The 15,636-nt window shown below is 39.5% G+C and overlaps 2 protein-coding genes and 1 non-coding gene across 3 annotated transcripts in view; 2 read left to right on the top strand and 1 right to left on the bottom strand.

Moving 5' to 3' along the window:
- Positions 1 to 9,887, bottom strand: part of WBP4 (WW domain binding protein 4) — a 66,180-nt gene extending 56,293 nt beyond the window's left edge. The window contains exons 1-5 of the mRNA XM_019447398.2: positions 9,745 to 9,887; positions 8,707 to 8,779; positions 6,521 to 6,583; positions 6,308 to 6,431; positions 2,475 to 2,642 (exon numbers count right to left, since the gene is read on the bottom strand). Of these exons, the coding sequence (XP_019302943.1) occupies positions 2,475 to 2,642; positions 6,308 to 6,431; positions 6,521 to 6,583; positions 8,707 to 8,779; positions 9,745 to 9,746 (430 nt within the window). The 5' untranslated portion in view covers positions 9,747 to 9,887. The remainder of the gene's footprint in view (positions 1 to 2,474; positions 2,643 to 6,307; positions 6,432 to 6,520; positions 6,584 to 8,706; positions 8,780 to 9,744) is intronic.
- A 388-nt stretch (positions 9,888 to 10,275) lies between these two features.
- Positions 10,276 to 15,636, top strand: part of ELF1 (E74 like ETS transcription factor 1) — a 108,127-nt gene continuing 102,766 nt past the window's right edge. Inside the window, exon 1 of the mRNA XM_019447394.2 lies at positions 10,276 to 10,562. The gene's annotated coding sequence lies outside the window, so the exon portion shown is untranslated. The remainder of the gene's footprint in view (positions 10,563 to 15,636) is intronic.
- Positions 10,593 to 10,664, top strand: TRNAE-UUC (transfer RNA glutamic acid (anticodon UUC)). The gene has a single exon. It is a non-coding gene; the product is annotated as a tRNA-Glu (tRNA).

Here is a 15,636-nt window from a genome sequence, read left to right as displayed (position 1 = left end):
TCAGACTCTTAAATACTGAGAACTGGTGGTTATAGAAGGGGAGAGAAGGAGGATAGATAAAACAAGTGAAGGGGATTAACAGGTTCACAGTTCCAGTTATAAAATAAATAAGCCATAGAGATGAAGAAAAGTACAGCAAAGGGAATACAGCCAATAATACTGCAATAATGCTGTATGGTGACTACACTTGTGGAGAGCATCGGTTAATGTACAGAATTGTCAAATCACTGTTTTGTACATCTGAAACTAATATAACATTGCATGTCAGCTGTAGTTTAAAAAAAGTTATAAGGAGATTTTCAGTGCCCCTAATACCTGTGTTGTTCAAGGGTCTTGCTGAGAACAAGAGTATATACAGTAGGATGGCAGACAAAGGAAGCAGACAATAGGATTTAGAAGGAACACATAATTAGCAGTTTCAATGTAAATCTGAGCAAGACTTATGATCTCTAGCATACAATCATGGTTCACTGCTGAACTATCTCACATGCACTTCTCTTAAGGCTCATTGCAAACGGTGAGTGATTAATACCATTCCTATGTAGTCTAATACTGTGATTCTAAAAACCATAACAATTATAATAATACTTGTAACCCAAGGTTTTCTGCATGGTTAACTCTGATCTCATTTCCTTTCTGATCATTCTTACTTAACTTTTTTCTGGCTTTCCTTCTTTCCATTCCTTTAATATATGTACTACCCACTCTCTGTATTTCTTGTTCTCTCCTTTCTCCTTGTGATCTCATATACTCCTAAAAGTTAATATATTATCTCCATTTGTAGACTCAATTTATCTAATTCCAGATTCTAATCAGCTATTGAATGTTACCATGTGAATGTTCTAGAGGTACCTTGAACCTCAACATACCAAAAACTGAATTCATTATGTCCCACTTTCACTTACTCTTTCTGCATTTCATACCTCAGTAAATGGCAGCATTATCCTCCTAATCCTCCATGCTATGGCACCAATCTATTTTTCCAGCCTCTTTCTTCTGCTAGGACATCTTCAAAGAACTGTGTGTTTTACCTCCACCAGATGACTATTCCCTAAACTTTCAAACTTTTTAAAGCTTCATATCACTACACCTGTTTAGAAAGCTTGCTTTACCCTTGTAACAACCTAGTATATAATCTTTTTTCAATCAATATCTATAAACTGTCTGTACCATGCTAGGCCCTGTGTTTGGTGCTAGAGATGCAAATAGTGAATAAGACATCATTCCTGATGCTCTCATCTGTTTGTTTTTTTTTAATATTTATTTATTTTTGAGAGAGAGAGAGAATGTGTGTGCACATGTGGATGAGAGACAGAGGGAGACAGAGGACCCAAAGGCAGCTCTGCTGCTGACAGCAGAGAGCCTGATGCAAGGCTCGAACTCACAAACTGTGAGATCATGACCTGAGCCCAAGTCAGATACTTAACTGCCTGAGCCACCCAGGGCCCCCCTGATCCTCTCATCTTACAGATCAGCTCAAAAGCAATTTCTGTGATGATCTGTCAGATCCACATAATTACAATTAATACCTCAGTATTCTGAGTTCCTTTATAACCTTACTTATATCTCTATACTGTAACACTTTAAAATTCCTCCTTTTATCATGCTTATTTCTAACCTTAAATTTTATGTTTCTGAGAGTAAGATGCTTCATAAATGTACAAAAAATGTATTTATCTCAGAATTTATATGGAACAAAAATCCCCAATACATTTAGTTTTAAAGGAAAACAAAAAGATGTTTTTGATATTCTCACTTGAAAATACCATTATGTATTTTGTTAGAAAGTGATATCCAAAGCATTAATCTGGGGTGGAGGGGGTAGTTCTTTACTAGGTAATCAAGACAGCTACATAAAAAAAGAAAATGGCTTCTGGTTCCCAGTCCACTTTTGGATAGAAAAATCTTTCTGACAGAGTATTTTAAGAATCCTTGCAATTTGCAAAGTGGATCTGAAACGCCTTACTTCTATGTAAAATGTTTTATTTCCATTCAGTTCATAGTTTTGGAAAGTTTTGAGAAAAATATAGTTTTAACTTATTTGTAAGGAATCCATTCTTAAGGCTTTAATGAAGTATGATGTTAAGTCATTCTAAGAGGATTATATATATTTATCTATAACTATATACTTATTTGTATACTTATTTATTTATTCATTTATGTGAGGGGGGGAGGAGCAGGGGGGAGTGAGCAGGAAAGGGACAAAGAAAGAGGGAGAGAGAGAATCCCAAAAAGCTTGCCAGACTCAATCTCAGGAACCATGAGATCACGACCTAAACCGAAATCGAGTCAGATACTTAACCAACTGAGCCACTGAGGTGCCCCAAAAAGGGTATTTAAAGGGCACGTAACTTTTTTTACTATTGTGGCAAAGATGTAAAGCTATACTCTTCTACTGCTTAAATGTGCTAATATTAACACAAAATTAACTGTCAGTTATTGTTCCTTACTATTTCTATGCCTAAATGACCTACCTCCTGTGATGAGATCATAATAGTAATGGTAACCCTCAGAGGTTATGCCTTCTACCCATCTTCCCTTTGAAGGGTCTTTTTTCCTCTTCTTCTTTTCCTTCTGCTGATTTGATGCAGAGGTTGGCGGGACAGTACTTGTTACTGGTGATATGCTTGGCTCTGAAATTTCTAAAGAAAAAGACATAACAAAGGTGAAGTACCAATGCAACCTTTTTTTCTGGTATAAGACAATACTGTTATTTCAATCAAAAGCTTGACGAGAAGATTCTTTTGGGAACTTCATAGGTTATTATAAAGCTCATCTGGAAAACCAAATATGTACAAATACCCATAATTATAAAAGAGAAATGCTAAGGGGAAGCTCTTCTACCAGATATTAAAACTTACTCTGGTTAATTACTTAGAAAAAAGTAAAGCTATTCCCCAATCCATGGTCCCTCCCATGTCTTGATATTAATCTTTCACATCAAAGAAACACATGAAAAAAAAAAACATGAAGTAAAATAATGTTAAACTTAACTAGATACGAATCCAAATATTCTGCATAGCAAAAATTAAAAAAAATAAGACAAAGAATATACTATGTTAATTATAATGGAGTTAAGAGTTAAAAAAAAAAAGAAAGACAAATAATAAACATTTACAACAAATATGACACAGGGTTAATGTTCGTAACAAAGATCCCTTATAAACAAATCCAACATTCTAACAGAAGATGGACAAAAAGTAATACAAGTAATCAAGTAATCAAGTAATCTTGACTAAAAGTAATCAAGACAATACATACATTCACCAATATTCAAAGAAACATAAATAAATGTAATTTTATTCTGCATTAGTTAAGTACTGAAAAGAATAATCAAATACAGTTAATCTAATCCATTAGGTATTTACATGGGTGGGATAAGAGTAGTTTTAATGGCTTTACTTTTTTGTAAAAACATTAGCCAGTTATTACCAAATAACTTAATAAGTTATTTCTACAAAAGTATAAATTAGCCCAACATTTCTGGAGACAGCTTGGTATCAGCTATCAACATATAAAATATATTCATAAGAGGTAATTCTGCAGTCTTACCTCTAGAGCTTAACAGAAATAAATGTGAAAACATGCCTGCATAGGGGTACTCACTGAAGCATTCTTTCTAATAGTGAAAACTCTAAGCAACCTAAATGTTAGGAAGAGAAATCCCACTTTTATGGCATTTTATACCCTTTATTAAACACTTGCTACAAATGGTCTATAATAAACAGTTTATACCATTACATTATTTAGTTTTTATGAAAATCAAAGGTTGTATAGCTAGCAAATGGCAATTCCGGTGGATTCCAAAGCCTGTGCTCCTAACCACTCTGTAGCCACTAAAAATGATGTACATCCTTAATTGTTTAAAGGAAAAGAAGTACTTGACATATCATTGAAGGAAAAAAATGAGACAACCTCCAAAAAACTGTAACATAAAATTTGGAGTATAAGTTAAGAAAGAAAATTCTAGGGGCGCCTGGGTGGCTTGGTCGGTTAAGCGTCCGACTTTGGCTCAGGTCATGATCTCACGGTCCGTGAGTTCGAGCCCCGCATCGGGCTCTGTGCTGACAGCTCAGAGCCTGGAGCCTGTTTCAGATTCTGTGTCTCCCTCTCTCTCTGCCCCTCCCCTGTTCATGCTCTGTCTCTCTCTGTCTCAAAAATAAATAAACGTAAAAAAAATTAAAAAAAAAAATTAAAAAAAAAAAAGAAAGAAAATTCTAAAGATGTTTGGGTAAATCTTAAAAGCAGTTAGTTTTTAAAACTCTTTTTTCTTTATACTGCATTATACTTTTAGAGAAATGTATACCCTATTTAGGCAAACAAGGCTATGAAAAATATTTAATAGAAAAAATTCTACTTAAACACATTTAAATACAAAATGCTAAGATTTATTTGCTCACAGGGCAGCATAACAAAACTTCCCAATCCATGTAATTGGTGAGATCAATTTTCAACTACTCCTCTTTAATTCTGCAGGAACACATTCATCCTTTTTCTCCTTTAAACATACAGTTTTATCCTTTATTGGAAATACAGCCCCGACCCCTTCCTTTTAATTAACAATGTCTAGGTTAATATTTTTAACACATGTATTTTTTTTTTAAGTTTTTTTCTTTTTATTTATTTTGAGAGAGACAGCATGAGTTGGGGAGGGATAGATAGAGAATCCTAAACAGGCTCGGTACAGCCCGATGTGGGGCTTGAACCCGCGAACTGTGAGATCATGACCTGAGCCTAAACCAAGAGTTGGATGCTCAACCGACTGAGCCACCCAGGTGCCCCTAGGATAATATTTTCAAAGTCTGGTTACAACTGTCCTTATCTGATGAGGGCAATGCCAATTAACTTCTTATTCTGCTTAAAAACTTCACGGAAAGAAGTTTTCAGAGAATAAACAATACCATTCCATGTTGACTATCTCAACTATTATGCAAGATCAACAACTGGGACTGCTTATCTGCCTGGTTTAAGGACAGTGGATTTGTTATGGAAGAAATGCTGACAGAAATGTTCCCGAGTTAAAGCCTAAATTCATCAACAAGATACATACACTGTACTTAAATAAATGCCTTTTATCTGGAACTGAGTTCTCCTCAAACCTTCAGATTATTTACCTTCTTGCTGGCGACTATGTGGTAAAAAAAGGTATCCTTATATAAGAATTATATGTAAACTGGTCTAACCACTATGGAGAACATATGGAGGTTCCTCAAAAAAATAAAAATAGATCTATGATCTGACCCACCAGTTCCACTTCTGGGTATATATCCAAAGGAAATGTAAACAGGATTTCAAAAAGATATATGCACTCCCACACTTACTGCAGCATTACTCACAAGAGCCAAAGTATGGCCATACCTAAATGCCCATCAACAGATGAATGGACAAAAAAGATGTAGTACATATATACAATGGAATACTATGCAGGCACGAGAAAGGAGAATATCCTGTCATTTGCAACAACATGGATGGACCCTGAGCATAATATGCTAATACATGAGACAAGTCAAAGAAAAGACAAGCATACTGTATGATATCACCTATAAGTAGAATCTAAAAAAAGTCAAACTCCTAAAAACCAGAAAGCAAAATTGTTGTTACCAGGGAATAGGGGATTGGAAGGGTTAAGGCTGATATTGTTTAAGGGTACAAACTGGCAAGAAGTAGTAAGTATATAAGCCCTAGAGATTTAATACACAGTATAATGAATATAGACAACAAATACTGTCATTAGGTAATGTGATAAATACTGCTAAAACAGCAATCACATTATATATAAATGTATCAGAATAACACCTGCATATCTTAAACTTATACATGTCAAATTTACATGTCAAATTTATCCAATTAAAAAGATTATCTACCTTCTAGTGGTAAAATCAGTAAATTTGTCCACAAAAGGCTAATTCATTATAACTCAACTATATAAACAAACATAATTTATAGTTTTGACCATATGGATAAAGTGAATAGTGGGTATAATGAAAGGCCTATTTTTTAATGAATAGTTCCTTTTAGCCAAATACCTAAAACACTCAATTGTCTCTGAAATGAACACTGATCTAAAACAGAACTAGGAACTAGCTAACTACCAAAATGGTATGGTTGTGAATGAAGGTGTTAAAAGATGAAGATTTAAAGTAAAACAAAGTGCAGGAGTAAAGTCCCACAGTCTAAATACAGCTATGATGCATAGGAAAAGCACTAAGCATATACCCTGAGTGTATAACCTCTTTATGGAAACAATAAAAGCTCACTTAGCATGACCTCTGATGTTAGTTTTAAAACATGCTGGCTGCTTTTTTACCTGACTCTAAGCCAAGTCTTTTCAAATCCTCTTGGTAGGCTTTCAGGGCAGCTGCCTCCATTGCGGCAAACTCCTTTGATGCCTTTTCTTCTTCCTTTGCCTTATCCAGGCTTTTCTGTTTAATCTATGGAAGACACATATAAAAGTGAAAGCCAGGTGAAGGACTGATATTTACACAGAAAAATTAGCAAAGAAAGAAATAAACTAAATTACCTCACTGATCCTCTTTGCCACATTTTCCTTATGATTCTTTCCTCTTTCGTGAAATTCAACACTCTTGAAAATGAATAAAAGAGAAAATGCAAAGGAAAGCTACGTAAAATATCATAATGTTCACACTAAATAAGTAACAGTAAATTTGGGAATGTAACATAACAAGATTGAAATAAAAAATGATTGACAGAAAAAAGAAAAATAATTTTAAAGCAAATTAGACCTTTTTTTTTTTTATCAAATGATGCTAGGGAACTGAACCATGTTATTTATTATCATACCCTCTGACCAGGTTTTCTTTGGTGCTTAAAATAAACTATGATGACCATATCAATGGAGAAAAATACAAGATACCCTTGATGACTAATCTAGTGAATATGATTGTAATGAGGGCTCAAACAAAACCAGAAGCCAAAAGAGGAGTGGAAAAAAAAACTTCAAGAAACACCTCTCAACATAAAAACTCAAAACCAGTTAAGTCCCTAGAATTTGCACTGCTCTATTTGCCACATTAGGCAAGGGACATAGAGAATAAACAATAATCCTTAGAACCTTATTCCTCCAAATTGGGAGAAAAGTAGACAGTAAAGGATTCCTCCTAAATTGTAAACAAATACTTTTATAGAATGTGGTAATGATACAAAACGTAAAACTCCTGTGAAAGACAATTTGGCACTATCTACCAAAATTTGGCTGCTGGCATAAAGAATAAAGCTCCCTCTATGGAGAAAGCTCCAGGATCTACTGTTCAATGAAAAAAACTAACAAACAAAAACCACACTAAACTATGAAGGATAGTGTATATGGTATCCTACATTTTATGTATGTTGGAATAGAAGCCTCTATATACATACAGAAACAATGGAAAAATTAGACAAGAAAATGAAAAAAGTGGCAACCTACAAAGAATGATGGTAACTGGATGGGATATTGGAGTAAGTGAATGTTATTACCTATTTAAAACAGCCAGGAATGCTCCCTAAATTACAAATGTCTGGTTGTATACAGTAAGGCATTTTCGGTAAATTTTCTACAATGCACTAAAGTGAATTCCTCTTTAAATGGTAACACTATAAAACAAATGTTCATCTTCTGTTTTTCATACACTGGTTTCCTAAATTATACCACACAAAGAATATTAAAGGCCCATTTAAAAGACATTAATTTTGCTTCTAATTAAAGGGCAAATCAATGTATATTAACAATCCAAGGATAAGAAAGGCATCCTAGAATGGATTATTTACCCTTTGTGACTCCTAAAATTCATTGAACTGCTTGGGTGGCTGAAGAGAAGAGAAACTACCAGTAACATGCATAGATTTCAAAATTTCTGGCATTCATGTGTAAGGAAGGCCTAAGTTAAACAAGACAGTTGAAAACTTCAGCAACTACTCAAAAGACCAAATACCCAGACAAAACCCTGAAGAAAAACATCCCCAAACTCCTTGTAGACGATAATAAATATCTACCAAAGAAATACAACACTACTAAAGATGGGACTACTATTTTTTTGTGCATGCAACTCTATCAAGTAAAAAGGAGATGAATATATATTTCAAAGATACACTGGTATTTATGTACTACATACATATTGCTATGACATGTATTTGAAGGGGGGGAAATCAGTGATGCTTTTGTTTCATGTCTTAAAAGCTTAATCTAGATTAAGAGATACAGTAGTAAAGTGCTTAACAAAGCTATTTTCATATCCCATGAAAGAGGTAATGATATTATTTAAAATGTAACCATTTATAGCTGTAAAATTCTGCAAATATATTTAATTAGAATAGAAAAAATACAAGATAAACTACAATTGCTCCTTTTTACACATTAAGGGCTTTGTCCTTTTATGTTTCTTTGTACACGATAGTAGATAGTATTACAGATAGTATTACAAACATCGTGTGGCTAAACACGGATGAGATTACCCACTCATTGTCCATTTCCTGAATGTCACTGAAGGACCATAGAGAAATAATTTGGCTTACTATATAATCAAATTTAAGCTGATGAAAAAGAAGGAAGCTCACAGCTCTCCTACAAGAAATGAAAAGACAACAGAAATCCTTCAACTTTGAAAAATCAAGAGCAATATATATGAAGGTACTTTGTAAATGCTGAGTTTAGACAAAAAGGAACACGTGAATAAAATATTATTAGATTCTCTTATAGTGTAATTATCATACAGGCCTATTGTCCGCTATCCAACACTTGCAGTAATCACAGAATTTCTTTGGTTGCGACTTCCAGTAGTCTGCCCTGAAAAAGGTAAAAACAAGTCTAAGGTTATTTATAATATAAAAAGGTAAAATTGTGCATGCTTTACATTTTCTTAGAGTTTCAATCATAAGCCCCTGCTACTGAATGTTGTCTTGTTACACACATTACCTTATTTTATTATTTATCTCACTGCAGCAGTTAGTCGAAATTGTTGCCAGTAAAAAGAAAAAAAGTCTGCACCGGATTTAAAACTCCCTTACATAAAACTGTTTTTAAAAAGTTTTTTTTTTTTTCTCATTTGCCATCCGAAATAAGAAACATCTTGGAAAAGATTTAACTTCTTTACGTCTTTCTGGCATTTTGGGAAGCTGTTGTAATGGGAGGCCCGAAAAAACTCAAAGTTTGCTTTAAATCAAGTTCTTTCCATTAAAAAAGTGAAGAACAAGACTCCTCAGGTGAGAGACTGTGGTTCCTCCGAGACTATCAGTTAATACAATTTGTTCTGGAGCCTCAGGGCAAGAGAGTTGGAAAAGCCGAGACCTCTCAGCCGGCAAGACTTAAAAAAAAAAGTCAGCACGCTAGCCAAGACTGGCCGTTTCTACCAGGCGGAGGAGGGCAGCCGTGGCCGAAGTCCAACCCTAAAGTTTCACAACACCCCACGTTCAAGTGCTACGGCATCGAACAGGGTGCTAGCGACCCCCAACAGTGCAAGTGAGCACCCGGTTGCTTCCCGGGAGGCAGTCTAACCCCAACTGGCCGCCAGCCTCCCTCCCCAAGCCCGTGCTTCAGGCCCCCAAGGCGCTCCGCAGGGTAGCATTTCTACCCGCCCAGAGAACCGGCCCGGCCTGTCTGGTGACAGTCCCGAGCGAGTTAAGAACACCTCCGTCACGCCTCCAGCCGAAAGGAGGAGGTGGGGAGGGATGGTGGTGGAGTGCGAGACCCGCGGGGAAAGGGCCGCCCAGAGAAACAACACTTCGTTGTTTAGAGCCTGAGACCCGACTCACATGACTGGACCAGCCGCTCCGCGCGCCGCCCCCGGGTCCGGCTCGAGCTCGTGTTCCCTGCGCGGGGCGAGGTGAGGCCCGGCCCGCCGCGAGGCCCACCCGAGCCTCCAAGCCCGGACACCTCCCTCTTTCCCCGGGACCAGTGTTCCACGGTTCCCAACTACGGGTGCCCAGGCGACTCAATCCGCGTTCGAAATCTCCTCCTCTTCCCCTCCCCCTACAGGGGCGGTACTCCAGGATCCTGAGAGGTGGGGTCGGTATAAAGGGGTTGAGGTCACCGAGAAAGGGTGAAAGCGCGACGGGACCTGAGCCGAAGGACGGGAACCTCACGCCTCAAGTTCCCGAATCATCCCGACTTCACTCTCTCTCTTCCCCCGGGATCCAGAACCTCCACCCTTCTTCTAGGCTCGCTGGCTCGTGGCCAAGGAGCTCGCGCGCCGCCTCCGCCCCGAGCGCAAACAGCTGTTCCCCGAGACGTCGCCGCCCTCAACTTTGCCAACTAGTCCGCACGCCCTTTGACCAGCGGAGCAACCCGGACCTGTAGGCTGGGGGCCGTTGGCGGAGTTAAAAAAAGAAAGGTGAAACAGCTGGTTTCGGGGCCGCGAGTTGCTGGGCTTTGCCTCAGAACTTTCCGGAGGCGGCGGAGTGGCCCCGCCCCGCCCCCGCGACGCCCGCGCGCACGGGCTGTGCTAGTTTCTTCGCTCCGAGAGCGCGTGGGCAGCGGCGGCGGCGGCGGCTCCAGCGGCGCAAAGGCGACAGGGGGGAGCGGCGGCGCGGGCAAGTGGAGCAGAGGCAGCGGTAGCGTCTGCGTCTGTCAGGTGAGTCACGGCAGTGTCCCTACCAGCACTTCCCATATGGTCTAGCGGTTAGGATTCCTGGTTTTCACCCAGGCGGCCCGGGTTCGACTCCCGGTATGGGAATGTCGTAGCTTTTTTTTTTTTTTTTTTAAACCGAATGAGGGATCTCACTTATTTTATTTTCAGTAGCTCTGGCTTTCTACTTGTCTCCTTCTCATGATGAGTTTGTGAAAAACGAGCATTAGTGTAGTTGTTAGCGACTCCGTGACCCGTGCTGCGCCGGGCTGGCTGGAGGAGCGAGTGCGCTCAGGGTCCCCTCGCTTCCCTCCTCTGGCTGGCGGGGCTGAGCCGCCAGGAAGGAGTTTCATTTTCCCAGGGGCTGCCCGCCCGCTCCTTCGCCCCGAGTCGTCCTTTCCCAGACGCTGGGGAGGTGATGATTAACTCTGGCCTCGCCTTATCTCCTCCCAGCGCCCCCCTGGGGCCCACACCCTCCGCGGCCGCAGTTTTCCGACGGTCCCAGGCGACGCGGGGGCGTGTTCGTCCCCTGCCCGCCGCGAGCCCGCGCCCCTTTCGGAGTCCTCGTTCTCATTCCGCCGGCTGTTGTTCACGGGACCCCCCCCCTCGGCCCCCGGCACAAAGCCTCCTGTCGCGGGGCACGCGGCGGCGAGGCGGTCTGGCGTGCTTCGGTGCCCGCGGGCGCGCTTTCCCGTCCGCGCAGCTGCCCGTCACCGCCCGACCGGCCGCGTGTCCACCCGGCTCTCCCGCAGCGGCCAGCTCGTCCCAGCTTGACCTCGGGGGCGCTGGTCGCAGCTCAGAAAAGTACCGCGGACTCCAGAGCCACAGGCTCGAGTGCCTGTCTCTGCCTGGGAAGGCCTCTGGGGAAGGGAATGCGCGCCCCCCCCCCCCCGCAACCCCGCTTTAAAGCGCGCGCGCGCACATGTTGCGGAGGAAAAAAAAAAAACACCACTACGATGAGATGCCTTTCAAGAAGAAATTTAACTTTCCAAAGGGTCTAACGTTTTGAGCGCCTCTGATAGAAAATCTTGGGGTGGAGGTGGGGCTTGGAAGAGAGAAAATTGGCTGAAGACTGGGGAGGGGATGTTCCAACAAAGTTTCACTGTATTTTTAAGTATAGAAGCCCTGTGTTTATTACAAAGAAGGGGCAGCTGTGTCAGCAGCATGTGAGCTGTAAATGAAACAAAAGCGTTATCTTAAATGCAAGCTGAAATTAGAAAAGGGGGTGAGTTATAATGTTTAGTCCATTGGGCTTCTGGGAACAAATAGAGAAGGAAAAAGTGGCTCTTGTGGATGGGTTTCTGGTCAGTGCCATTACTAAGAGCAGATGATTGGGTGGTTAGTGTGCGCATTCCCAAACTTTTATATTTTGCCGGCACAATGAGTTTTGAAACAATCTGTTAACGTGATCCGCATGATTAAGGATTAATCACTTTTATATTGTAAATAAACTCCCAGAACTAGAAGTATTTTATATGTTTTTTAATTCAAATGTTTACACCAAGCACCATCACATGCTTTTGAAAGTTACTGTTGTTGATGTTGGTGTAAGTTGTGGGTACAACACTGAATGTAATTGTGTTTTGGCTCCTGTCATTAGCTTGCGATTGACTTTTTGTGGATCTTTCACCTTCTCTGTACTCTGGGTTTACAGCCATAAATTCTTGATAATACATATCACTCCAAAACTTTAGATAGAATGGCAAGGATTGTTGAGCATTCTTGAATAGGTAATGTGAGTGGGAAAGGTTCATTTTTTTATTTTTTATTTTTTGGAAAAGTTTCATTTAAAATGAAGAATGGGATCATGTCATTATTGAGAAACTACTGAAGACTTTGGTCTGAATTTGGGTGGAACGAAGCCCCCTTCCTCGTGTCCAGTGAGGGCTTAACTCTTGACTTTACATTTTGTGATGATTTGGTATCATACTGTACTTAACGGTGCTAAAATGGATGTGATTTTCAGTTGAGCACCCAGGAATTGCAAATAGCTTTATGTATACTTGAAGGTATGCTGAGGGCAGGAGTTTGGTGACGGTATTTCTCAGATTCATGTATTGTTATAGACCAGGCCAAACAAGGTGTCTGAGTTGCCGAAGTGAGTGCTACAGGAACCCAGAGGTGAGATGTCAGTTCTGTTCAGGAAAGAGGACTGGAAAGGAGAGGTAGAAGGGAGAATGTTTGCCCTGGACCTTGGAGAACTGGTTGGATTTCTCCTGGTGGAGAATGTGCCTCCTAAAGCTGAGGGGAGTTGAGGGTGGGGGAGCTGGGGAGAGTTGGGATCAACAAGTATGAAGCTGGCAAATAGTCTGGACACAGTGCTTGGAGTGAGAGGCATGTGGAAGAGAATTTCACCTTAATAAATTTTGACGAGGTGAGAGGTTCTTTTATCAAAGGAGTGGTGTTTATGTGACCAGGGTTTTAACAACCCTTTTCCTTTGAAAAAACCAAGTAGAGAAGTAACATGTGAAAACTTACTGTTTTAAAAAATTCAAGTAATATAAACATGTGCCCATAGGTTTTATGTTTACTAGTTGAATATTAACTTTTAATAGAATGAGAAAAGCAGTCAGAATTCAATTTGAAAAAATGAAATCTAAGTTTAAATCATGAGAATTATTTGCAATTATATTCTTACTAGCTTGCTTTATTGAAAATGACCTTAATATTCTAAGACTGAGGTGCTAGTTACTGTCAGTAAGGCATACACCTTAAATAGGTTAAGACTAGGTGATAAATTTGTGCTCTTGCCTTGTTACTAAAAGGCCATTGGTAGTCACATTTTAGGTGTTCTCTCCTGGACCACAGAATAAAGTGATACTAATTGAACTGCATTTATTTATTTTTATTGATTTTTTTTTTAACGTTTATTTATTTTTGAGAGAGAGACATAGAGTGCAAGCAGGGGAGGGGCAGAGAGAGGGAGGACACAGATTCTGAAGCAGGCTCCAGGCTCTGGGCTGTCAGTACAGAGCCTGATATGGGGCTCAAACTCATGAAGCGTGATATCATGACATGGGCCGAAGTCGGCTGCTTAACCGACTGAGCCACCCAGATGCCCCTTGAATCGCATTTATTTACCCAAATGGTCTCTTTAATCTTTGGTACTGTTAGATGCAATCAGAAGATATGTGACAGTTTAATAAATATTTTCACAGATGAACACCTGTCTTTAAAGAAATACAAAGGATTGAAAAGAAATACAAGGGGTGGTGGCATTTTAAACTCCAAAGACGTTACTGTGGTCTCTGAGGCCCAATATCATCTGGCCTCTGCTTACCTCCCCCAACTTCATCTCCTGCTTTCTCTGCCTCTTCGTTATGCATCAGCCACACTGGCTTCCTTTTTGTTCCTTGAACGTGCCAAACTTCTTCTTTTATCACTTTTATTTCTAGCTGTTTCCACTACCTGGAATATCTCTCCTCCAGCTATTCATATTTCAGGTCAACCTTACTTTCTCAGCGAGGTCTTTTTGACCACCCTTTTCTTTTGGTTATATTACTCTGTTTTCTCCTTTTTTTTAGTTATCTGAAATTAGCATGTTTGTTTCTATTTATTTCTTTTTCCACTAGAATGTAAGTTCCATGAGGGTAAGGATATCACAGAGTGAGATCATTCTTATTCTTTAAGATTCAAGCAAAAGTGAATAAATTAGAACCCTCATATAGTGCTGGTAGACATGTAAAATGGTACAGTCACTCTGGAAAACGGTATGGCAGTTCCCTCAAAATGTTAAACATAGAATTACAATACGACCCAACAGTTCCATTCCTAGGTATATACTGAAGATAAATTAACACATGTCCACAAAAAAATATGTACACACGTTTATAACAACATTATTCATAAGCAGAAAGTAGAAACAACCCAAATGTCTATCAACTGAATAAATAAAATGAGAATATATCCATACAGTCAAATAGTATTTGGCAATAAAAGGGAATGAACTGGTACATGACACAGTATGGATCAATCTCAAGACCATATGCTAAGTGAAAGAAGCTAGGCTCAAAAGACCCCATTTTCTATGATTCCATTTATATGAACTGTCCAGAATAGGTAAATCTAGAAGAGAAAGAGTATAGTTTATGGTTGCCGAGGATTGGGGGCAGGGGACACAGTGGTTAAAAGGACATGAGGAGTAACTGCTAATGTAGGTATAAGGTTTCTTTTTAGAGTGGTTGAAAGGTCTTAAAATCATTTAATCATCTAATAATGATAATGGTTGCACAACTGTAAACTAAAAATCATTCAGCTTTACTCTTTGAACGGGTGAACTTTGTAATGGTATGTAGATTATATCAACAAAATTGTTAAAAGATTGAAGCAAAAAACATGTAATATTACATTTTACATTTAGCATTTGGATAGTATTTTTAAAATGTTAATGGAATAATTTAACACTGCAATTCTAGCGCCTAGATAGTCCAGGAACGTATCAAGTGTTCAAAAAATAACTGATGAAAGAGGGTTAAAGTATACAGATCATTATGATGCAATGTATAGTGTGATAAATGCTCAGATAAATGCCCATAAAAGCCATGAGTTTGAAGGTCTCTAAAATATCACATCTGGATTCACGTGAAGTGAATGGGGAGAGGCCTCTTCTAGGAGGCAACATTTGAGATGGGCTTTGAAGTCTGGTTAGGCTTTTGCTCATGGAGATGATACGGTGAAAGGCAAAGCATTAAGAAGGAAGCAAGCAGGAGCAGAGGCACATTAACAGTTTGTAGCACATTTTGGCTGAACTGAGGGTACATGTAGGATAGGAATAGGAAATAAGGCTGCAAAAATAGATTAGGGCTTGTAGCAGACAATGTCAGTGCTGGCAGATCTCTGGTATCTTTATCATCCCCCTCAACCACTAGTGTGTTTCCAGTGGCCCATACTTGTGGAGAACTGGAAGTGCTTGGGGGCTTATCCCCTTACCCCTAACAACTTTGAACTCAAAACTGTCCAGTAAAGAGAATAACAACTTTGAAGCAGGAACTTTGACTTATTCTCTTCTGTATCATCAGCACCTGGAACAGTGCTTGGCACTTGGAGAACATTTAGAAGTGTTTGAATGAATGAATGAATG

The sequence above is a fragment of the Panthera pardus genome, unplaced genomic scaffold (assembly GCF_024362965.1).
Source record: "Panthera pardus isolate Hobbes unplaced genomic scaffold, ASM2436296v1 HiC_scaffold_1, whole genome shotgun sequence".
Taxonomy (NCBI): Eukaryota; Metazoa; Chordata; class Mammalia; order Carnivora; family Felidae; genus Panthera; species Panthera pardus.
This window is presented reverse-complemented; position numbering and strand designations above follow the sequence as displayed.